Source organism: Tamandua tetradactyla, chromosome 2 (genome assembly GCF_023851605.1).
Source record: "Tamandua tetradactyla isolate mTamTet1 chromosome 2, mTamTet1.pri, whole genome shotgun sequence".
NCBI classification, from domain to species: domain Eukaryota; kingdom Metazoa; phylum Chordata; class Mammalia; order Pilosa; family Myrmecophagidae; genus Tamandua; species Tamandua tetradactyla.
Window position 1 is genome coordinate 61,293,087 of NC_135328.1, and position 24,060 is coordinate 61,317,146.

At 39.9% G+C, this 24,060-nt stretch overlaps 1 protein-coding gene across 1 annotated transcript; it reads left to right on the forward strand.

The window, feature by feature from the left end:
- The first annotated feature begins 355 nt into the window (after positions 1-355).
- Positions 356-23,999, forward strand: DCTN3 (dynactin subunit 3). The gene is made up of 7 exons (XM_077147865.1): positions 356-526; positions 2,041-2,125; positions 2,783-2,869; positions 4,611-4,694; positions 5,676-5,734; positions 23,430-23,489; positions 23,691-23,999. Exons 1-7 carry the CDS (start codon positions 431-433, stop codon positions 23,778-23,780), a joined length of 561 nt encoding a protein of 186 aa, XP_077003980.1. The 5' UTR covers positions 356-430; the 3' UTR covers positions 23,781-23,999.
- Positions 24,000-24,060: the final 61 nt, after the last annotated feature.

Sequence of the window (24,060 nt, forward strand, 5' to 3'; positions counted from 1 at the left end):
AATTCTATCACAAAAGTTCTGGGTGGTCTTCGGCAGTTCAGAACCTCAGAAGACTCCAAAAGGTTTTAGCTACACACGGGGCCTCTACAGACCTATGGGAATGAATATATCTGGGAATAGTGGGTGTGTGTATATGATCAATATCAGGAGTGGGGAAACCTCTTTGATACCCCGGAATTAGGAAAAGAAAGGCAAAGGTTGTCTTGTCAGCCAGGCGCTAAGAGCCAGGGTACAGCCGGTACCTGTAGCCGTTGACTAGTAACCAGGCAGCGTTTGACACCTTTTACAAATCCCGCGGGTCACTTCCGACACTGAAGAGAGAGTCTTTGCGTCACTTCCTGTATGGAAGGGCACCCGTGCTTCTGATTGGCCGGCCTTCCTACTTTGACAGCTATCCCGCCCTCTGGTTGTGCCGGGACGGGCGATAGTTATGGCGGCTGTGACAGACGTGCAGCGGCTACAAGACCGTGTGGAGGAACTCGAGCGCTGGGTGTACGGGCGCGGTGTGGCGCGCGGCTCGCGAAAGGTGAGCGGTTTGGGATCCGGCTGTCCCTTTCCGGGCCAGAGCAAAAGCGGCCCATTGACCCCGCCCCCAGGATGGATGCGACGCTCCACTCCCGACCTTTGAAGTAACAAACGTCCGGGAACTCCCTGAGTAGATCTGACACTCAGTGTCCATTCCCTTGGGGCGCTCTGCTGGTATTTAGATCCGCTTGAGATGGGTTCAGTGCGTACAGTAACTAAGATTCTGCCCTTGTCGTCGAGGGCAAGTTGGGGAGACATGACGCACTCGAGAAGCTGACTAATGAGAGGTTCAATAAAAAATGAAGTCCTCCAAGGAAGGGCCGTCATGGAGCCCTGCGTAATTCATTGTTGAATGAATTGTTCAGAGAGCGTTGGGACCTCAAAGGAGGTAGAACAGAGGTGGGTAAGGAAGGCTCTAAGGGATGACAGGTGAGTCTGAGAGGTCCAGGATTAGGAGGGGAGGAGATTGGATACTGGTGTTCAGATTTGAACCGGTTCTGAGTTAGTGACAACTGTGAGATGCTGGTGTCCTTCCATTTCCTTTCTACTATGAGAAGACCTTTTAATGAGGTTTCTTGCTGGACTGTCAGGCATAATCTGTGCATCAGAAGTAATGCCATCCTTCTATATGCTTCTTGTGGAATTAGGTGTCACTAGCAGATTTGCCATTTGAGAACTGACTTTTCAATACATTCTTTCTTTGGCATCTATGATACCAACCTTGGTGGTTTTCCTCTTACCTCTCTAGTTGCTCCTCAGTTTTGTCTCCCCATATTTTTGACTCTTGCATACTGGCATTTCTCACCGTCTACCCTTAAACACTAGGTTGGCTTATTCACTCCCATAGTTTCAACTACCACTTACATGTTATCATCTCACAAATGTATATCTCCAGTCCAAATTTCTGTTTCCAGAACCAAATTTGTATGTCCAGTTGCCAACCGGATATTTCCACTTGGATATCCTGCAGGCATCTCATACTTAATCCACATTCTCTTACCCCTGTATTCCTCTCCTGTAACTTGATTCTCTTCTGTATTTCCTAATACAGAGATTGTACTGTCTTTGGGATCTTTTAGAGGTCATTCGACAGTCTTACATCTGCCCCACTAAAATCGATAGGGCTAGAGGTAAGCCAACCAATCTGGAGACCAATAGAGTCATCCAGTCATGAGGTAATGGAGGCATGGATGTGGATGTTTGCATTTCTCATGCCTAAATCCAGGACTCAGGAACCAGGAAATATATAGTATATGCTGGTGCTCCATATACTCAAATAGTTCATTACCTCCCAAATTAGACTTTAAACACTCCAAAGAGTACATGATTATCTCCCTGCTTCACATTAAGGGTTCCCTGAAGGTAGGGTTGCTTCTCCTTTAAAAGAAGAGAAGGACAACCTACATTTTTGGGACACAGATCTTGAGAAGTCTAGGAAAATAAGGAAAAGTTCTTTACCTCTGCCAAGGTTTGATCCAGGTGGTGTCTGAGAATTGACTTCTACTCCCCTTCTAGGTGGCTGATGGCCTGGTCAAAGTACAAGTGGCTCTGGGGAACATTGCCAGCAAGAGGGAGAGGGTGAAGATTCTGTACAAAAAGAGTAAGTGTTCTCTGGGGTGCCTACCTGCCCTCATCATTCCTGGGATTGGGTTCTGGCCCTTCAGCCCAGTAGGTCACTGGAGTAGCCCTTCAGAGATAGCAAGAAGGTGAAGACATCTTCCTGTTGGGGTGGTAAGGTGGTGTGTGTTTTCTTTTTCTCTCATGGATAACCTCCAAGCCCATGACAGTGTCCTAAGTTATTAGACCTGAGCTCTGCCTCACGGCTCCTCTTGGTGGAGAAGGGAAGAAAGGTGTGGGATTTTGCCAGGTAATGTTAAAAGGCAGAAAAGAAATCAGGCACTGAGAGCCCCAGCCTTGGGTCAGCTGAATCTTTTTGGTTATGTTAGAGCTAGCAATCCCTGCTTAGTAACTGGAAAGTGCTGGCACTGACCCTGAACCCTTGATGAGGATAGGTGAGTGGGAGAGCTGAGGGCCCCAGGGTAATGGAAGCAATTATGTTCTCAGCTCTAACACTTAAAGTTGACCAGTTGGTGATGAGAGTGGACAGACAGGGAAGTAAGGATTGGGGGCCTGGAAAGTGTAAGTGTCAGCTCCTCACTTTCCCCAAGGTTGACCACTCCCGTAACATCCTTCATAAGATGGAGAGTCCTACTCCCCATCCCTATTGGTTCCATTTTCTGTCTTGCTACTTTTCTAGTTGAAGACCTGATCAAATATTTGGATCCTGAATATATTGACCGCATTGCCATACCTGATGCCTCTAAGCTGCAGTTCATCTTAGCAGGTAGTGCTGGACAGTGTGTGCATGTGTATCTGGGAATGTGGGTTATTGGAGAGGTTGGGTACAGAGATGGCCTTCCCCATCCAGTCTTCTCGCAGATACAGCTCTGGAAGCTGCTCTCTTTAATTCTGGCTTGGCTCTGGGCCAAAGCCCAAGGTGGTCCTGTAGGTCCTCCTGTAGGTCCTCCAGTAGGGACTGGATTTACCTATGGGCCAGCTGTAAGCAATGGTTTCAGCCACTTTGAGAGCTACTCCAATGCTCTATTAATGTTCTGACCCTAGGATTTTCCTTCAAAACCTTCTTTACTTTTGCTTGCTGGAGAGAGGAGCTTTTAGGACAGGGTAGGGGCAGAGGGCATTGCATCTGGAAGAGGAGAAATATTAGTAGGAGTTTCAGCATCTTTCTTTCATTTGAGAAGGCATCAGGATTTCAGAGTTCTAAGGAGGAATTGTTGCCTTGGCAATGTCTGCTAATTAGTCAGTCAATCACTCCACAAGCTAAGGTTTGCTGGGTACCTACTATGTACATTCATTCATTCAAAAGAAGTTTGATGATCTTCTGCTGTGAGTCAGGCTATATCCTAGGTGTGATGTAGATGATAGTGAACCAGAAAGTCCCTGCCTTTGTGGGTACTGGCAGAGCTCAAGGAGACCTGAGCTTGTAATCTAGCTGGGAGATCAGACTCCCAGGAGGGAAACTGAGGTGAAGGCAGTACAGCACTAGGGACTGGATGAGGATGAGCGTCTCCTGCTTACAGGCTGGAATTGCTACCAAAAGGTTCCTAATCAGTTCCTGTGGCTCACGCACCAACTTCAGGAGATTTTCCCTTGCCCTGACTCTTTTGTCCAGCTTTTCTCTACTTCCTCATGGCCACTGCCCCAGGGTTCATCCCTCACACCTGAAGAGTTTCACAGTCTCCTAAGTCATCTTCTTGACCCTGTTCTTTCTCTTCTGTTATGTGATGCTAGTGTCATCTTTCCCAAACACTTTCAACATGTCAGTTTCCCTATATGGAACCTCAGGGACTCTCTATCCTACAGGATAATGTGCTAATTCCTTAGCCTGTCATTCAAGGGTTTCCATAGTCTTCCGAGTTTACCCTCCATTTAGCTCTGTTTCCTGTGTTCAGGAATTCAATTGAATTATTTTTCCTTTACTAATTGACAAGCACTCCTGCCTCCAAGCATTTACACATAACAGTCCCTCTTCTTGAATGTTCTCCCCACTCTTTGCAACCATTGAAATCCTCTGAACAGGGCCCAGCCCAGATTCTGCTTTCCTCACTCGACTTTCCCATTACTGTACCAGGTCTCCTGAAGCTTGTAATTGTCTGTGCCTCTGAGCAGAACCTACCTAGTATAGTCTGCCACATGTCTCCTTTTTCAGACCTTCCTGAGAGCCCCTTGGGTGTAGGGTCCCAAGTCTGAAGCACTTTGTTATCCAAGGTCTAGGAGAGGCTCATTGAGGGTTTGTTGATAGGAGGCTAGAGAAAGAGGCTCTGGAGTTGAAACATGGGGAAAGGTGGACTTTGGAGAAACTGAGAGGTCCCCTGGACCCAAACAGGTCAGAACATAGGTATCCAGGAAAGGTGCTGGGGGGATGGCGGAGTATGCATTGGAAAGAGGAAGGTGTACAGAATACCTGCCCAAAGCTCCAGGACCCAGCCAGGTCCTCAGCCCCTTTCTTGGGAATAGCAGTGCTCAGGTCTGCCTCACTGTTACTTTCTTTTCTGCTTATGATTCAGAGGAGCAGTTTATCCTCTCCCAGGTTGCGCTCCTGGAGCAGGTGGAGGCCTTGGTGCCCATGCTGGACAGCACTGCCATCAAAGGTACCTATCTGGGGCTGCAACTCCACTACCCTGCTTGGGGATAGGGATGAATAGGCAGGACTTCCCCGTGTCCTGGATTCCCTGAGCTCAGGCTTGGTCTGCCCCTTGTCTTCACCCTCAACCTTGGAGTAACTATCACCTCTATCTGGGGTTACAGTTACCAGGGTAAAGGGCCTAAGTCAGGATCTCGAGGAATTTGTGCCCAAGGTCACTACTGTAAGCTCTAGCTGTCCCCAACTCTAAGGATTTCTTCTGCCATCTATCCCAACCCTTAGCATCCATCCTTTAGAGTGTTGCAGAGCTCAGTTTCACTGTGGGAGTATGAATGTGTGTGAATTCCTTCTGCTGCACTGCTCAGAGCAGTCCTGGGCCTAAGCTTTGACAGACAGACAGTGGCTTTAATTGAATCCAGATATCTATCTTGTCTGTCTCTGGACGCATTTTTCCCACCTGCCCCTCCCTACCCCTGATCAGCTCCCTGCTGAACATCTGACAGCATTAAGCTAAAGACCCAGCATGGTGGCTAAGGCTCTGGGTGTTGGATTCCAGGTGGCCATCTTAGGGACCTGGCACTCATTCTCAGCCCACCTGCTGGTTCTCTGCTCCGTAAACTAGGCAGAGCTGACCCCCTGGGCTAAGAGCAAATTCCATGACAAGCAAAGCTCTCTCCATCTGACTCTGCTTACAGCGCCTGGGTGGAGGTAGGAGGCAAATCGGGGGACCCCAGGGTTTTGTCTTCTCCTAGGGGCCTGTATACTCCCCTCCCCTATGGTCCTAGAGTAAGACTAGATGAAAAAGGAGCCCTCCCCCCCCCCCCACCCCGGCCACCAGTCCCTCTCCAGCTGCAGTGGTCGATGAGGCCTGGCGTTTTGTTTAGCTTCCCCACTCAATACTCTAATCCTGCCGAAGACCTAATAGACTATTGAGCAGTCCCGGGGGAGGGCACAAGCAGCATTGGGCAGTGTGTGTTGTGTTTTACAGCTGTCCCTGAGCATGCCGCCCGCCTGCAGCGCTTGGCTCAGATCCACATCCAGCAGCAGGTATGGGAGGAAAGAGGACCAGAAGGGAAGGTGATGTGGTGAGGGACCCTAGTCCCCACCCCTGCAACAAACTTAAGGGTTTATCTTTATTTTCCATTGACCTGAGAAAGGGAAGGGACTTGCCTCGGGCTACATCCAGGTCCTCTGCTTCTCAGTATAGGCCTGTTTTGAAACACCAGAAGGTTGATTTGGGAGGTATCCAAGAATTCCTGGGGATGGTGTCTCCTTGAACAGGTAGAGGAGCTCTTTTTTCAGTATTCCCAGGTCCTAGTGTAAAGTTCAAAGAGTCCAAAATAGGGGACAGGGAGGAGACATATACTAGGGAGAATGTTTCCTAACAGATGAGGCCCACTCCCTCTTCCATCAGCCTTTTGATTAAAAATGGCACCAGCCATGCTACTGTTAGAGCGTCTAGCCTGAGACCTGAAAGTGCCCCCTAGGCAGGTTTTTTAATAAAAAAGAGGAGTTTATTTAAAATTATATTATTCTGTTTACTGTTCTATTACATAAATGTTATTATTTAAACAAATCAACAATAAGAATAGTTAACAGTGGCAGTGAGCACTAATTAATGGTAGGACTAATTAAACAAATAATATGTGTGTGAAAAAATAACAATGTTTTTCTATTGTTTCTTTCTGTCTCTACTACAGAAACTTAAACTATCGGAAATTTAAATTTTGTAGACTATATTATTTTATTTATTTTTACAGTATAAAAATTTTTAATTGTGGTAAAATATACATAACATGAAAATCATTTAAACATTTTAAGTAGACAATTCTTTGATGTTCAATACCTTGGCAATACTGTGTAAATTTTACCACTCTCTGTTTCCAGACTATTTTCATCATCCTAAACCAAAACCCATATTCATTTAGTAATAACTCCCTATTCCATCCTCCTCTCACCCTGGTAACCACTCTTCTGATTAACTTTCTAAGGAACCACCAAACCATTTTCCACAGCAACTGCGTGCACCATTTTCCATTCCCAGCAACAATGTATGAGGGTTCCTATTTCTCTGCAACCTTGTCAACAGTTCTTTTTCCTTTCAGATTTTCAAGTAATAGCCATCTGAGTGTGAAGTGGCATCTTATAGTTTTAATTTGTATTTCTTTAATGGCTAATGATGTTGAATATCTTTTCATATACCTATTGGCTATTGAAATATCTTCTTTGAAAAAATGTCTCTTCAAATCCTAGACCCGTTTTTAATTTGAGTTCTTTGTCTTTTTCTTGTTGAGTTGTAGCAGTTCTTTATAAATTCTGGATATTAAACCCTTTTCAGATATATGATGTGTTAGTTGAAAGCTGCTAGAATGTAATATACTAGAAATGGAACTGCTTTTAAAAAGGGGAATTTATTAAGTTGCAAGTTTACAGTTCTAATGCATGAAAATATCCAAATTAAGGCATTCAGGAAAAGATACCTTGGTTCAAGAAGACCAATGATGTTCAGGGTTTCTCTCTCAGGTGGAAAGGCACAGGGCGATATCTGTTAGCTTTCTTTCCAGGCTTTTTCAGCAGATTCCCTGGGGCTCTGTTTGTTCTGTTGGCTCTGTCAGTTCTCATGGCTGTAGAGCTTTTTCCAAAAGGGTTCCCTCTTAAAAGACTCCAGTAAGCAGTCCCACCTTGAATGGGTAGAGATGCATCTCCATGGAAACCATCTAATCAAAGGTTACCACCCACAATTGGGTGGGTCACATCTCCATGAAAATAATAAAAAGATCCCTCCCAGCAATATTGAATGAGAATTAAAGAACTTGGCTTTTCTGGGGTACACAACAGATTCAAACTAGCACATATGGTTTCCAAACATTTTTGCCCATTCTGTACTGTTGTCTTTTTTGATAATGTCCTTTGATATACAAACTTTTAAAAAATTTTCTGGAGTCCATTTTGTCTATTTTTTCATTTGATGATTGTGCTTTAGGTGTAAAATATAAAAAAAACACTGCGTACTAGAAAGATCCTGAAGACATCTCCTTATGTTTTCTTATAAGAATTTTATAGTATCTTGTTTTATATTTGGATCATTGATGCATTTTTAATTAATTTTTTTGTAGGGGTCCACATTCATTCTTTTGCCTGTGAATTACCAGTTGTCCTAGCCCCATAGGTTGAAGAATATGATTTTCCCATTGAATAAATTTGGCACTCTTGTAGAAAAGCAACTGTTCATAGATGTGTAGATTTATCTCTGGACTCTCAATTTTTAAAATAATTTTTATTAATTAACCAATCAACATACAATATGAGCATTCTTTTTTTATCACATAGTTGTATATTCATCATCATGATCATTTCTTAGAACATTTGCATAAGTTCAGAAAAAGAAATAAAAAGAAAACAGAAAAAAATTCCTATGTAGCATACTCCTTACCCCTCCCTTTCATTGATCATAGCATTTCAATCTACCAAATTTATTTTAACATTTGTTCCCCCTAGTATTTATTTATTTTTAATCCATATGTTTTACTTATCTGTCCATAAAGTAGATAAAAGAAGTATCAGACACAAAATTTTCACAATCACACAGTCACATTGCGAAAGCTATATCATTATACAGTCATCTTCAAGAAACAATACTACTGGAACATAGCTCTACATTTTCAGGTAGTTCCCTCCAGCCTCTCTGTTATGCCTTAACTAAAAAGGTAATATCTATTTAATGCGTAAGAATACCCTCCAAGGTAACCTCTCAACTCTGTTTGGAATCTCTCAGCCATTGACACTTTATTTTGTCCCATTTCTCTCTTCCCCCTTTCATTCGAGAAGGTTTTCTCAATCCCTTGATGCTGAGTGGACTCTCAATTTTATTTCGTTGTTTATTTGTCTATACTGATGCCAGTACCACACTGTTTTAATTACTTTAGCTGTGTAGTAAGTTTTGAAGTTGGGAATTGTGAATCCTCCAAATTTGTTGTTCTTCTTCAAGATTGTTTTAGCTATCCAGGGCCCCTTGCAATTCCTTCTGAATTAGAAGATTGGCTTTTCCATTTCTGCAAAAAGAGGATGCTGAAATTTTTATAGGGATTGCATTGAATTCGTAGCTCACTTTAGACAGTATTGATATCTTTTTTTTCCTTTTCATTATTATTATTATTTTTTTAATTTTTTTATTTTTTTGGTGCATGGGCCAGGAATTGAACCAGTCTCCCACATGGCAGGCGAGCATTCTTCCACCAGACCACCTGTGTACCCATTAGTATTAACATCTTAACGCTTAACATTTTATGTCTTCCAACCCATAAACATGGGATGTCTTTCCAGTTATTTAGGTCTTCTTTAATTTATTTCTGAAATATTTTATAGTTTTCAGTGTACAAGTCCTTCAGTTCCATATTAAATTTATTCCTAGGTATTTTATTCTTTTGGATGCTATTGTAACTGGAGTTATTTCGAGTCCCTTTTCAGATTGTTCACTACTGGTATATAGATCCCCACGTGATTACTGCATGTTTACCTCGTACTCTGCAATGTTGCTGAATTCATTTATTACTTGTAGTAGATTTTTGTGGGTTCTTTGGGATTATCTATATTTGAGTCATCTGCAAATAGGGATAATTTTACTTCTTCCTTTCTGATTTGGGTACCTTTTATTCTTTTTCTTGTGTATGTGCTCTGACTCAAACTTTCAGTAAAATGTTGAATAATAGTGGTGATAGAGTACATCTTTGTCTTATTCCTGATCTTAGGGGGAAAGCTTTTAGTCTTTTACAATTGAGTAAATTTGTTGTGGGTTTTTCATAAGTGCCCTTTATCATATTGAGAAAGTTCCCTTCTAGTCCTAATTTTCTGAGTGTTTTTATTGTGAAAACATGTTGGATTTTGTAACTTTTTTTTTTTTGAGTCAACTGAGATGATCATGTGGTTTTTTCCCCCTTTAATTCTATTAATGTGGTATATTACATTAATTTTTAAAATATTGAACCATCCTTACATTCCTGGAATAAATCCCACTTGGTCATGGTGCATGATCCTTTTAATATATTGTTAGATTTGGTCTGCCAGTATTTTGTTGAGGATGTTTGCATCTGTATTCATAAGGGATTTGGTCTATAATTTTCTTTACTTGTGGTATTATGTTGGCTTCATAGAATGAGCTAGGAAGTGTTTCCTCTTCAGTTTTTTGAAGACTGAAAGGGATTGGTGTTAAATCTTTAAATGTTTGATAAAATTCAGCAGTGAATCATTCAGATCCCGAGCTTGTCCTTCGGAGATTGTTGATTACTGATTCAATCTCTTTACTTGTAATAGGTCTGTTGAGATTTTCTATTTCTTCTTAAATCAGATTAGGTAATTTGTATTTTTCTAGGAATTTTTCCATTTTATCTAGGTTTTCTAATTTATTGGCATATGATTGTTCACAGTAACTTCTTATAGTTCTTTTTATTTCTGTAAGTTATAGTGATTCAGTAGTCATACTCATTTGTTAAATCATATTTCCTCTGTTAAAACTCCTCCTTCGCCTTTGATCTTTCTCCCAATCTTAAGGGGTATTTGGTCTGTGCCCATTCTAACTTTTTCATGTTGTAAATGGCTGTCAATGATAATAGGGGGATGGAACTAGTTGATGATTTGGAGAGGCTGGCCTCTTTGGGTTTCAGGACTTTTCTGGTCTAGGAACCCATTTGGAGGTTGTAGGTTTCTGGAAAATAATCATAGTGCATGGGACTTTTGTAAAATCTCATATAGAGCCCTAGGTGTTCTTTAGGATTTGCAGGAATGGTTTTCATTGGGCGTTGGCAACCATGGCAATTAGCAATATCTAGCTGAAGCTTGCATAAGAGTAGCCTCCAAAATAGTCTCTCGACTCTATGTGAACTCTCAGCCACTAACTTATTTTGTTTCAATTCTTTCCCCCCATTTGGTGAGGCAGGCATTGTTGATCCCATGGTGCAAGGGCCAAGTTCATACCTGGTGTTTATATCCTGTGTTCCCAGGGACACTTTCACCTCTGGATATCAGTTCTACGTAGGGGAGATGGTAATGATTTTACTTGTAGAGTTGGGTTTAGAGAGAAAAAGGCCACATCTGAACAACAAAAGAGATCATCTGGAAGTAACTCTTAGGTATAACTATAGGTAGGCTTAGCTTATCTGCTACATAAATAAGCTTCACAAGAGCAAGCATTAAGATCAAGGGCTTGGCCTGTTGACTGGGCATCCCTAATGTTTGAAACAATATCAGGGATTTCCCTAGTGGTAAAGCTTAATAGTTCCATATTTTTTCTCCCATTCTATAAGGGACCTTGCCAATACTTTTGAATTATCTGTTCACATACATCTGGGATGTATCTGGGCATTACATTGTTATACAGAATTACAAGCCCGCATTCCTATTCTGGGCTTCATGTGTTTGGGTTGTTTAAATGATCTATCCAGGCAGGTTGAGTGAGATTATATACTACAGAAAATTTAGGTTTTAGACAAAATAAACCTCTCTTCCTTTGTTCTCATTGGGTGGGTGAAGTTCTAAAATACAGACAATGTCCTCCTTACCCCTTGTTCTAGTTTGCTAGCTGCCGGAATGCAAAATACGGAAAACAGAATGGCTTTTAAAAAGGGAAATTTAATAAGTTTCTAGTTTACAGTTCTAAGGTCGAGAAAATGTCCCAATTACAAGTCTATAGAAATGTCCAATCCAGGGCATCCAGGGAAAGATACCTTGGTTCAAGAAGGCTGATGAAGTTCAGGGTTTCTGTCTCATCTGGAAGGGCACATGGCGAACTCGGCATCATCTGCTAGCTTCTTCTCCTGGCTTCCTGTTTGATGAAGCTCCCCAGGAGGCATTTTCCTTCTTCATCTCCAAAGGTTACTGGCTGATGGACTCTCTGCTTCATAGTGTTCATAGTGCTGCAGCATTCTCTGATCTCTCCGAATCTCTTATCTCCAAAATGTTTCCTCTTTTATAGGCTTCAGAAACTAATCAAGACCCACCCGAATGGGTGGAGACTTGTCGTCACCTAATCCAGTTTAACAACCAATCTTGATTGCATCACATCTCCAGGGAGACAATCTAATTACAGTTTCAAACATACAATGCTGAATAAGGATTGGAAGAAACAGCTGCCTTTACAAAATGGGATTAGGATTAAAACATGGCTTTTCTAGGGGACACACATCCTTTCAAACCAGCATACCCCTGTATTCTGATTTATGATGTGTTATTTTATTACACTTCTTTTCCCCCTTTTGGCCAGGAAGTGTTAATGACCCCCAGAAGTCATGCTCCATGCTGTTAGGGAGATTTTCACCCCTGAATGTCATGTCATGTCCCATGTAAGGGGGGAGGGTAATGATCTTCTTGCAGAGTTAGTCTTAGAGAGAGAGATGCCACATCTGAGCAACAAATAGGTTTCCTAGAAGCAACTCTTAGGCCTCGTTATGGGTAGTCTTAGCTTCTCCACTACAGGAATAAGTTTTATAAGGGCAAGCCTCAAAATCAAGGACTTGGCCCATTTTCTTGGGAATCCCCAATGGTTGATTGGGTATCCAGGGTTTCCCAAATGGAAAAGTTTAATAAATAGTTCCTTTTTTATTTTAACCCCCTTCCAACCCTCAAGGGACTCTACAAATACTTTTTAATTATAAGCCCATGGTAGTCTGAGATGTTTCCTGGTACTACATTAAGCTATACAGAATTATAAGGCCTTGTTCCCATTCTTTACTCCAGTAGTTTTGCTTATTTAAATGAGCTATCCAGACAGGTTGATTTAGATTATTTATAATAGAAGTTTAGGTTCTAGACATAATAAACTTCTCTTCTTTGTTATCATACAGTGAGTGAAAGTCTAGAGTATATACGCTGTCATCTTTTACCCTGTATTCTGATTTACCTTAGTCCCAGCCAGGTTGGCTTCGTTTTTATCTCTAATTGATGCCTGATCTCTTTTTTAGTTACTTTAACTGATATTGTATATAACTGTGCTACCTTTCAGGGCTGCTGCACTCCATTTCTGGGTCTTAGGACTCTCAGGTTTACTCAAAGTTCTAGGGAAATACCAGCTGATTCACATATAGCTCAGTGTCTCAGAATCTAGAAATATGTTTACAACTTCAGACTAAGTGTGGCTTCTATAAGGGTTTGCAATCTAGGCTCCAATTTTCTTATAAATATTTTCTGAACAAGACCTTTGCAAATTTGTTCTTTTGTTTCTGGTTTATTTTTCTCAACACATTGTTCCCAAGGTTTATTCAGTTTGTTGCATGCCTCTTGACATCCTTCCTTTTTGTAGCCACACCATATTCCATCATATAAATGTATCACTGTTCGTCTTTCTGCTTCTCAGTCATTGTACCCTTTGGCTCCCTCCACCTTGGGTCCTTGCATGCAAACCATGTCTTGTAATATCCTCACTTGATTGTACATTAATCAGCACTCTCAATTTTAGACAATTTTTATTGATCCATAGTGACAAAGAACTGACAAACACAGCATCAAATGAAATCTGCCTCTTATTACTTGTCCCCCCACCCCATTAGTTGTCCCTGGTAGTACTGTGCTACGGTTGATGTTTTCCTGTTAACTGTTAATCATAGCATACATTTTTAGTTTTCCCCCATACCCTTCTACTATTGATTCTTTGTCCAATATCAATATTGAAATAGTTCATGCAAGAATTTATTTATATTTGAAGATCTAATCAGTGGGATGCATGGTACTATATATCACCTTTTAATCATATTCATCTTCAATATGGCAATGTTACTTATAACCCCACTAATTAATTATCACTTCTGTCCATTCACTTGCATTTAGTTCAACCTCATTGGATAGCCTTTCTCCCCATCTCTAGCTTTTGTATACCTCTAGGCCTGCTATATGCTACAGTGTAACCTCTGAGATTACCTTTACCAGAGTCATAATAGCTAAATCATACAGCATCTGTCCTTTTGTGTCTGACTTATTTCAGTCAGCATTGTGTCCTCAACATTCATCCTTGTTGTCAATATGCTTTGGGATCTCATTTCATCTTACTGCTGCATAATATTCCATTATCTGTATATACCACATTTGTTTATCCACTCATCTGTTGTTGGGCACTTGAATTGTTTCCATCTTTTGGCAATTGTGAATAGTGCTGCTAGAACATTGGTGTGCAAATGTCTGTTCATGTCACTGCTTTCAGTTCTTCTGAGTGTACACCGAATATTGGTGTTGCCGGGTCATAGGGCAACTCAATATTTCGTTTTCTGGGGAATTGCCAGACTGTTTTCCATGGCAGTGGCACCATTATACATTCCCATCAACAATGAATAAGTGTTCCAAATTTCTACACATCCTCTCCAACATTTGTAGTTTTTTGTTTAATAGCAGCCATTCTTTAGGTGTAAAGTGATATCTCCTTGTCATCTTGATTTGTATTTCCTTTATAGTTAATGAAAATGAGCATCTATCTCTTCATGTACTTTTTTTAGCCTTATGTATTTGCTCTTCAGAACACTGTCTATTCATATCTTCTGCCCATTTCGTATTTGGGTTGTTTGTTCTTTTGTTGTTGAGCTTTATAATTTCTTTGTGTACACAGGATTTCAAACCTTTATCTGATATGTGGTCTCCAAGTATTTTCTCCCATTGAGTTGGCTGCCTCTTCACCTTTTTTATAAAGTCTTTTGAGACACAGAAACTTTTGATCTTAAGGAATTCCTCTTTATCTATTTTTTTCTTTTGCTGCTTGTGCCTTAGGTGTAAAGTTTAAGAAGCTATTTTCTATTACTAGATGTTAAAGATGTTTCCCTGCATTTTATTCTAGAAATGTTATGGTATAAGCTCTTATATTTAGGTCTTTAATCCATTTTGAATTAATTTTTTGTAGGATATAAAGTGGGGTCCTCCATTCTTTTGGCTATTGATACCCAATTCTCCTATACCCATTTATTGAAAAGACTATTCTGTCACAGTTAAGTGGATTTGGGGGCCTTATTGAAAATCAGTTGTCCATAGATTTGGTGGTCTATCTCTGCACTCTCAAGTCAATTCCATTGGTCGATAATTCTATCTTTATGCCAGTACTATGCTATTTTGACCACCGTGGCTTTTAGTAAGCTTTAAAGTCAGGAAGTGTCATTCCTCACACTTTGCTCTTCTTTTTTAGAATATCTTTAGCTATTTGGGTCTCTCCTTTCCAAATAAATTTGATAACTAGCTTTTCCAAGTCTTCAAAGCAGGTTGTTGGGATTTTGATTGGTATTGTGTTGAATCTGTAAATCAATTTGGGTAGAATTGACATCTTGATGGCATTCAACCTTCTTATCCATGAGCATGGAATGTTTTCCCATCTATTTATATAATTTTTAAATTTATTTTTGCAATGTTTTGTAGTCTTCTGTGTACAAGTCCTTGACATTCCTGGTTAGGTTATTCCTAGATACCTAATTCTTTTGGTCACTATTTTGAATGGGATTTTTTCCTTACTTTTCTCCTCAGATAGGTCATTGCTTGTGTATGGAAACATTACTGATTTTTGTACATTAATCTTATATCCTGCCACTTTGCTGATTTTATTAGCTGTAGTTGGTTTGTCATAGGTTTCTAAGGGTTTTCTAAGTATAGGATCATATCATCTGCAAATAATGAAAATTTTACTTCTTCCTTTCCTATTTGGATGCCTTTAATTTCTTTCTCCTGTCTAATTGCTCCAGCTGGAACTTCTAGTACAATGTTGAATAATGGTGGTGACAGTGGGCATCCTTGTCTCCTTCCTGATCTTAGGGGGAATGCTTTTAATCTCATACAGTTAAGTATGATGCTGGCTATGGGTATTCCATATATGCCCTTTATTATATTAAAGTAGTTTACTTTGATTCCTACCTTTTGAAGTGTTTTTATCAGGAAAGGATGCTGGATTTTGTTGAATGCTTTTTCAGCATCAGTTGATGCTGATCGTGTGATTTTTTCCTTTTGATTTGTTAATATGTTATATTACATTGATTGATTTTGTTGTGTTGATACCACCCTTGCATTCCTGGTATAAACCCCACTTGGTCGTGAAGTATAATTCTCTTAATGTGTTGTTGAATTTGATTTGCTAGTATTGTTTAGAATTTTTGTATCTATGTTCATTAGGGAGATTGGTTTGTAGTTTTCCTTTCTTATAGCATCTTTATCTGGTTTGGGTATTAGAGTGACCTTAGCTTCATTAAAAGAGTTAGGTAGCATTCCTTTTTCTTTACTTTTTTGAAAGAGTGAGCAGGATTCACAATAGTTCTTTTTGGAATGTTTGATAACATTTCCATGTGAAGGTGTCTGGTCCTGGGCTTTTCTTTGTGGGAAGATTTTTGATGACTTATTGAATCTCTTTACTTGTAATTGGTTTGTTGAGATCTATTTCTCTCCAGTCAGTGTAAGTAATTCCTGTGTTTCTAGGAATTTGTCCATTTCATCTAAGTTGTCTAGTTTGTATATAGTTGTTCATAGTATTCTCTTATGATTTTTAAATTTCTTCAGGATCCATGGTAATGACTCCCCTCTCATTCCTGATTTTGTTTATTTGCATCCTCTCTCTTTTTTTCTTTGTTAGTCTAGTTCGAGGTCCATCAATTTTATTGATTTTCTCAAAGAACCAACTTTTGGTTTTGTTGACTTTTTGTTTATTTTACTGTTCTCCCGTTCATTTATTTCTATTTTAATCTTTGTAATTGTTCTTCTTTTATTTGCTTTGGAGTTAGTTTGCTGTTCTTTCTTTAAATTCTATGGGTGAGCAGTTAAGTCCTCAATTTTTGCTCATTGTTGTTTTTTAATATAGGCATTTAGGGCAATACGTTTCCCTTTCAGCACTACCTTTGCCACATCCCATAAATTTCGATATGTTGAATTCTCATAATCATTTGTCTCTAGGTATTTACTGATTTCTCTAGCAATTTTTTCTTTGACCTACTGATTTTATTTAAAAGTTTAATCTCCATATATTTGTAAAAGCTCTGGTTCTTTGTGATTATTAATTTCTAGCTTCATTCCATTGTGATCAGAGAAAGAAAGTGCTTTGAGTAATTTAAATCTTATTAAATTTATAAAGACTCATATTGTGTCCCAGCATAAGATCTATCCTGGAGAACGTCCCATGTGCACTAATGAAGAATGTATATCCTGGTGTTTGGGGGTATAATGATCTATATATACATATATTAAGTCTAATTTGTTTATCACATTGTTTAAGTTCCCTGTTTCCTTCTTGATCCTCTGTCTGGTTGTTCTGTCTATAGTTGAGGTTGGTGTGTTGAAGTCTCTCACTATTATTGTTGAAATGTCTGTAGATCCCTTCAGTTTTGCCATTGTTTTCCTTATGTATTTTGGAGCTCCTTGATTGGGAGCATGAACATTTATGAGTGTTATTTCTTCTTGGTGAATTGTCCCTTTTATTAATATGCAGTGATATCTTTACATTTGAAGTCTATTTTATCTGATATTACTATAGCTACTCTGCTTTCTTTTGGTTATAGCTTGCAGAGAACATCTTTTTCCATTCTTTAACTTTCAATCTATTTGTGTCCTTGGGTCTAAGATGCATTTCTTATAAACAGCATATAGATGGATTATATATTTTAATTGGTGAGTTTAGTCCATTGACATTCAAAGTTATTACTGTAAAAGCAGTTCTTGAATCTATCATCTTATCCTTTAATTTTGTCAAATCTTTTTATGTATTCTTTTCTTTCTCTGTCTTTTTATCCTCTAAGTTACCATTACAGGTATTCTTCAATTTTGTGACCTCCTCCAGACCTCCCTCTCCTGTCTTTTAATTTTTCAGCTGTCAGGACTCCCTTTAATATTTCTTGTAGGACAGGTATCTTGTTGACTAGTTCTCTCAGTCTTTGTCTTTGAATATGTTCATCTCTCCCTCAATTTTGAAGGATAGTTTGGATGGATTAAAAATTCTTGGCTGAAAGTCTTTCTTGTTCAGGATCTTAAATATATCATACCACTGCCTTCTTGACTCCACGGTGCCTATTGAGTAGTCTGAACTCAGTCCTTTGTGTTCTCCCTTGTATGTAGTAGATCTCTTTTCTCATACTGCTTTTAGAACTGTTTCTGAAACAAACAAACATTTGGTAGTTTGGTTAGTATGTGTCTTGGAGTAGGCCTATTTGGATTTATTCTATTTGGGGTTTGTTTGGCTTCTTTGATTTGCATATTTATGTCTTATAAGGGCTGAGAACTTTTCCCTGATTTTATCTTCAACGAACCTTCCCAGCCCTTTATTATTCTCTTCTCCTTCTGGCACACCAATGATTTTTATATTTGTGTGCCTCTTGTTGTTTCTCATTTCCCTAGGATCCAGTTCCATTTTTTCCATCTTTCTTGCCATTTGTTCATTTGTGCACTCTAGTTCAATTGTTCTGTCCTGTAGCTCACTTATTTTTTTTTCTGCTTCTTTGAATCTGCTATTGTGTGTCTCTAGTATATTTCTAATTTGGTCTACTGTATCTTTCATCTCTGTGAGAGCTGGCATTTTTCCATTTAATCTTTCAAATTCTCCTTCATTCTCATCTAGTGTCTTCCTGATATCCTTTATTTCTTTATAAACATCCTTGAGTAGTTGTTCCATATTCTGTGTCCCCTCTGGAGTTTTGATTTGGTTACTTAGCTGGGCCATTTCTGTTTGAATCTTCATGTGCTTTGTGATTTTCTGTTATGTTCAAGGCATTTAATTATCTTAAGATTATTTTGCAAGTTGGTTTCCTTCACTGATCTAAAATTTTATATTTACTTGGTTTTGCATTGAATGTCCTTTTTTGCACTTGGTTTGTCAGTAATTCCCCACCAAACCAAGGCCTGTATCTCATGTAGGGGGTACAGTTCTACTTGAGGGTCTATTAAAAGCTAAACAGGGCTTGATTTCTGGCCCATGCACCCAAAAAAGAAAAATAAATAATAATAATAATAAATAAATAAATAAATAAATAAATATATGATTAGAGAAAAATAGTCTTCAAGAGTTGTAGGTCCCAAAGCCAGATGGAGACACTCCAAGGATATTGGAAATGAACTCGGGCAGGTGCCCACAGAAGAGAGAGAAGAAAAAAATTTAAAATGAGAGATAAAACACCTGTCAAAATACAAATATATAAAAAATATATTTAAAAATTAAAAATGTGAAGTAAAATTCAAAAATAAGTAATACTAATAAATAAGTATATCCATAATATAAATATAAATATATATATATATGCAGGCCCCAGGAATCGAACCTGGGTCTCCAGCATGGCAGGCGAGACTCTGCCACTGAGCCACCATTGCCTGCCCGAATATATATATTTTTAAAACTAGGCAGTTAGGGAGTTTGCCAGACTGCACTTACTATTTCTTGCCAGCAGATAGCATTCCTGAGGCATCTCCTCTCCTCAGGCCTGCCTTTCCTGGACTGCAGTGCCTGGCTGGGGAGATGGTACACACAGCAGGGTGGCTGTCCTGTCCTGTGGCAGCAGGACAGTGGAACTGATAATCCACAGTGCCCAGCTCCTGGCAGATCTGCTACATACCGCACCCCGTGGGTTCGCCACTGAGGGCACCCTGCTGGGCAACTGCTCCCAGTGCCCCGTGGCTCTTCATAGTGCATGGATGGCTCCGGCTCCCTGGAGGCGCTGCTGCACCACTCAGGGAGGTTTCCCCAGCCAGAAGGCTAGAGTGGAGGGACGGTCGTTTCCTTCTGATCTGCACTTCCCCATGCACTGGTGTGTACTCTGGACTCGGCCAAACAGACCCACCTTGCTCTCCCTGTGTTGACCCTGCTTCCCCTCCTCCCCATGAAACTCTGAAAACCTTCTTCAATCACTTTCCAGTCCTGGTCATTCTTTCTCCATCCCCTATCTTGTCCCATGGAGCAGGGGTGAATTAAATCCACCCAACTCTGCCATCTTCCTGCAATCCCAGTAATGTCTTTTTTTTTTTTCTTTTTTAACTTTTTTGTTGTATAGTATAACATATACACAAAACAAAGAAATAAAAAAGCAGTAGTTTTCAAAGCACTCTTCAACAAGTAGTTACAGGACAGATCCCAGAGTTTGTCATGGGCTACCACACAATCTTCTCAGATTTTTCCTTCTAGCTGCTCCAGAATATAGGAGGCTAGAAGGCTTAAATATTTTTTTATCACCACAATGAACTTTTTTTCTTTCTTTTTTTGTGAAAAATAACATACATACAAAAAAGCAATAAATTTCAAAGCACAGCACAATTAGTTGTAGAACATATTGCAGAGTTTGACATGGGTTACAGTTCCACAATTTTAAGTTTTTTACTTCTAGCTGCTCTAAGATACTGGAGACTAAAAGAATATCAATTTAATGATTCAGCAATCGTATTCATTTGTTAAATCCTATCTTCTCTGTATAAGTCCACCATCACCTTTGATCTTTCTATCCCTCTCTTTAGGAGTGTTTGGGCTTTGGCCATTCTAACTTTTTCATGTTGGAAGAGGCTGTCACTAATATGGGGTAGGGAGATGGAATTAGCTGATGTTCTGGAGAGGCTGGACCCTGTAGGTTTCAGGACTTTTCTGGTCCAGGGACCCATCTGGAGGTTGTAGGTTTCTGGAAAGTTACACCAGTGCATGGAACCCTTTTTGAAATCTTATATATTGCCCTAGGTGTTCTTTAGGATTGGCTGGAATGATCCTGGTTGGGGTTTGGCAGGTTATGATAGGTAGCAATGTCTAACTGAAGCTTGCGTAAGAGTAACATCCAGAGTATCCTCTCATCTCTATTTGAACTCTGTCTGCCACTGATACTTTATTAGTTACACTTCTTTTCCCACTTTTGGTCAGGATGGAATTGTTGATCCCACAGTGCCAGGGCCAGATTCATCCCTGGGAGTCATCTCCCACATTGACGGAGAGACTTTCACCCTTGGATGTCATGTCCCACATAGCGGGGAGGGCAATGATTTCATTTGCAGAGTTGGGCTTAGAGAGAGTAAGGCCACATCTGAGCAACAAAAGAGGTCCTCCACAAGTAACTCTTAGGCATACCTACAGGTAGGCTAAACTTTTCCACTACCTACATAAGCTTCACAAGAGTAAGCCTCAAGATCAAGGGCATGGCCTATTGATTTGGGTGTCCCTATAGTTTGACACGGTAGCAGGGGATTTCCTGCTGGTAAAGTTTAATAGTTGCATATTTTTGCTCACATTCCTCAAGGTACTTTGTCAATAGTTTTTGATGATCTGTTTAATATACTCTAGAATGTATCCAGGCATTACATTAAGCTATACAGGATTAAAGGACCTCTTTCTTATTCTGTGCTCCCTGTGTTTGACTTGTTCAAATGAGCTATACAGATAGGTTGAGTTAGATTATGTGCTACAGAAAATTTGGGTTCCAGACCAAATAAACCTTTCTTCCTTTGGTCTCAAAGAGTATTTGTGATTCTAAAATAAAAACACTTAATCCCAACCTGATTGGCTTCATTCTTATCTCTAAATATCAGGTTATTTATATCCAGTAAATTTATATCCAGTAAATATTTTTAAAAATATTTACTTGCTTCTTTGTATTGCCTTCTTTGATTCCCCTTTTCTTTCCTTATATCTATATTTAGTTATTTTCATAATGGTAAAATTGTCATTTCCATTAACTTCTTAACTAATAACCACCTAGTTTGACTAGTACTAACCTAGTCTCAGACATATATAAACTCTCTATTCCTATATATATTCATCGCTTCCCCTTTATATGTTATGCAGATTACATCTTTTTACACTGTGTGCCCATCAACCTAGATTTTAAATATTTTTTTTTACACATTTGACTGTTAAATCATATAGAGGAGGATAAAAGCACTTATAAACCAAAAGTACAATAATACAGGATTTTATATTAACCTAGGCAGTTACCTTAGGAATGTTCCTTATTTCTTCTTATGGCTTAGAGTTACTGTCTAGTGTCCTTTTATTTCAGACTGAAAGACTTCCTTTACAATTCTTGTAGGGCAGATCTTATGGTAATGAACACTTTTAGCTTTTGTTTATCTGTAAATGTCTTGATTTCTTCTTCATTTTTGAGGGATAATTTGCCGAATTTAGAGTTCTTAGTTGACAGTTTTTTTCTTTAAAGACTTTAAGTATGTCGTCTGGCCTCTATGGGTTCTTTTGTGGGGGATGGTGCATGGTCGAGAAATAGAACTCAGGTCTCCCACATGAAAGGCAAGCATTCTACCACCAAACCACCTGTGTACCCCCTCCATGGTTTCTGCTGAGAAATTCACTGTTTATCTTATTGGGGACCCCTTGTATGTGACAAGTTGCTTTTCTCTTGCTGCTTTTGAAATTCTCTTTTTGTCTTTGGATTTTGACAATTACACTGTAATTTTTCTTGGTGTAGAGCTCTTAAAGTTCATCCTGCTTGGAGTTTGTTGAGCTTCCTTGATGTGTATATTCATGTCTTTTATCAGATTTGGGAAGTTTTTGGCGATTATTTGTTCAAATACTTTTTCTGCCCCTTTCTCTCTCCCTTGTCCTTCTGACACTCTAAGGATGTATACGTTGGTATACTTGATATCACACAGATACCTCACGCTCTGTTCATTTTTCTTGATTATTTTTCCTTCCTGCTGTTCACACTGGACACTTTCAGTTGTCTTCTTTGCAAGTTTGCTGATCTTTTTTCTGCCTGTTCAAATCTGCTACTCAATCAGTCTACTGAGTTTTTCATTTCCATTACTGTACTTTGTAGCTCCAAAATTTGTTTGCTTCCTTTTTATAATTTTCATTTCTTTATTTTGTCAGACATTTTCATAATTTCCTTTAGTTCTTTGTATATGGATTCCTTTTATTCATTGAACATGTTTAAGACCGTTGATTTAAAGTCTGTGACTAGTCATTCTAATGTATGAGCTTCCTCATTATGGTTTCTTACAAATTTTTTTTCCTGTGAATGGGCCATACTTTCATCTTTCTTTGTAATTTTTATTGAGAACTAGACATGCTGAGAATTATGTTTTTTAACTCTAGAAATCTAGTTCTCCCACTCCTCTGTGATTGCTAGGTTTTTTGTTTGGTTTTGTTGTTGAGGGCTGGAACCATCAGTTTGTGACTTTTCCAAACTATTTTTGCTTCCAAATGAGGAATGGAAAAAGACAAGAGAAAAAAAAAAGATACTGCCTCTTTAAAAGCCCTCTGCTGCTTTTGCTTTGAGGAAGGATGGAACAATAGCTGTCTTCAAAGCCAGTTCCCCAGCAATCTGAAGTAGCTGATCCAAAGCAGTGAGCAGTGATCAAACCACCACCACCACCACCACCACCACCCCAGGCTTTGGAGGACTTAGTCCTTATATCCTTCATGGCACTATTAAGCTGCACCAGGAGCCTGGGCTTTAGTCCCCAGTACTGCCTGCCACATGATTGGGGGATGGGAGATAGTAGATACTGCATGGATGGTGAAAGTCACAGATATTTACCAGCTTCTTCCTCTGGCTGTTTCCTAAAATAATTGATTCAGATAGTTCCTGCCAGCTCAGTATTTGTTTTGGGCATGGGGGAGGCAGAGTGTTGGGAATGGTTATTGGTCTTTTTTACTACACCATCTTCGTATAATCCTCCCCATCCTTCTCTTCCCTTGGCAATTTGTTCCTTCATTCTGGGGTTAAGCATCACATTTTCTGGGCTGTATGGGGAGTGGGGGTCTCTGGTGAGCAGGAAGTAGGAGGTGGGGTTTTTGCCTAACTCCATTCTTTGCCCCTCCCTGGCCCCGCAGGACCAGTGTATGGAGATCACTGAGGAGTCCAAGGCTCTCCTGGAGGAATACAACAAGATTGTATCCTTTCTGCTCAACCAGGCCCCTAATGGGTTCTGTCCCCAAGCCCCATCCTTTTGTCCCACATCAATTCTCTCAGCCCTTCCCAACCAGCCTGTCTATTCCCCTGTTCCCCCACCCCACCCATTTTGGCTCACAAGAAGTCTCTCCAATCCCTCATTTAAATTCCTGTTCTTTTCACCTTGACTTGTGTGTGAACAGACAATGCTTCTCTCCAAGCAATTTGTGCAGTGGGATGAGTTGCTTTGCCAGCTAGAGGCTGCCAAGCAAGTGAAACCGGTGGAGGAATGATACTGCTCCCCATCCCAGGATGGCCAGGCTCCAAGGCCCTGTTCCAGCTGCCTCTGTAGCTGTGCAGAGGCAGCTTTCTATATTTATTGGACCTACAACCACCTGTTCACACTCAGGTGGGGCTCTGAGGCCAGAGATCAGGGGTTACCTGGGATTTGCAATTTGCACCACCCCCCAGTCAGTGCCCTCATTTCAGTGACAATAAACTATAAATACCAATGGGAGTGTGCTGGCTTTTGTTCTAGCATGGGGGTGGTGGAGCGCAGAGCTGACAACCAGC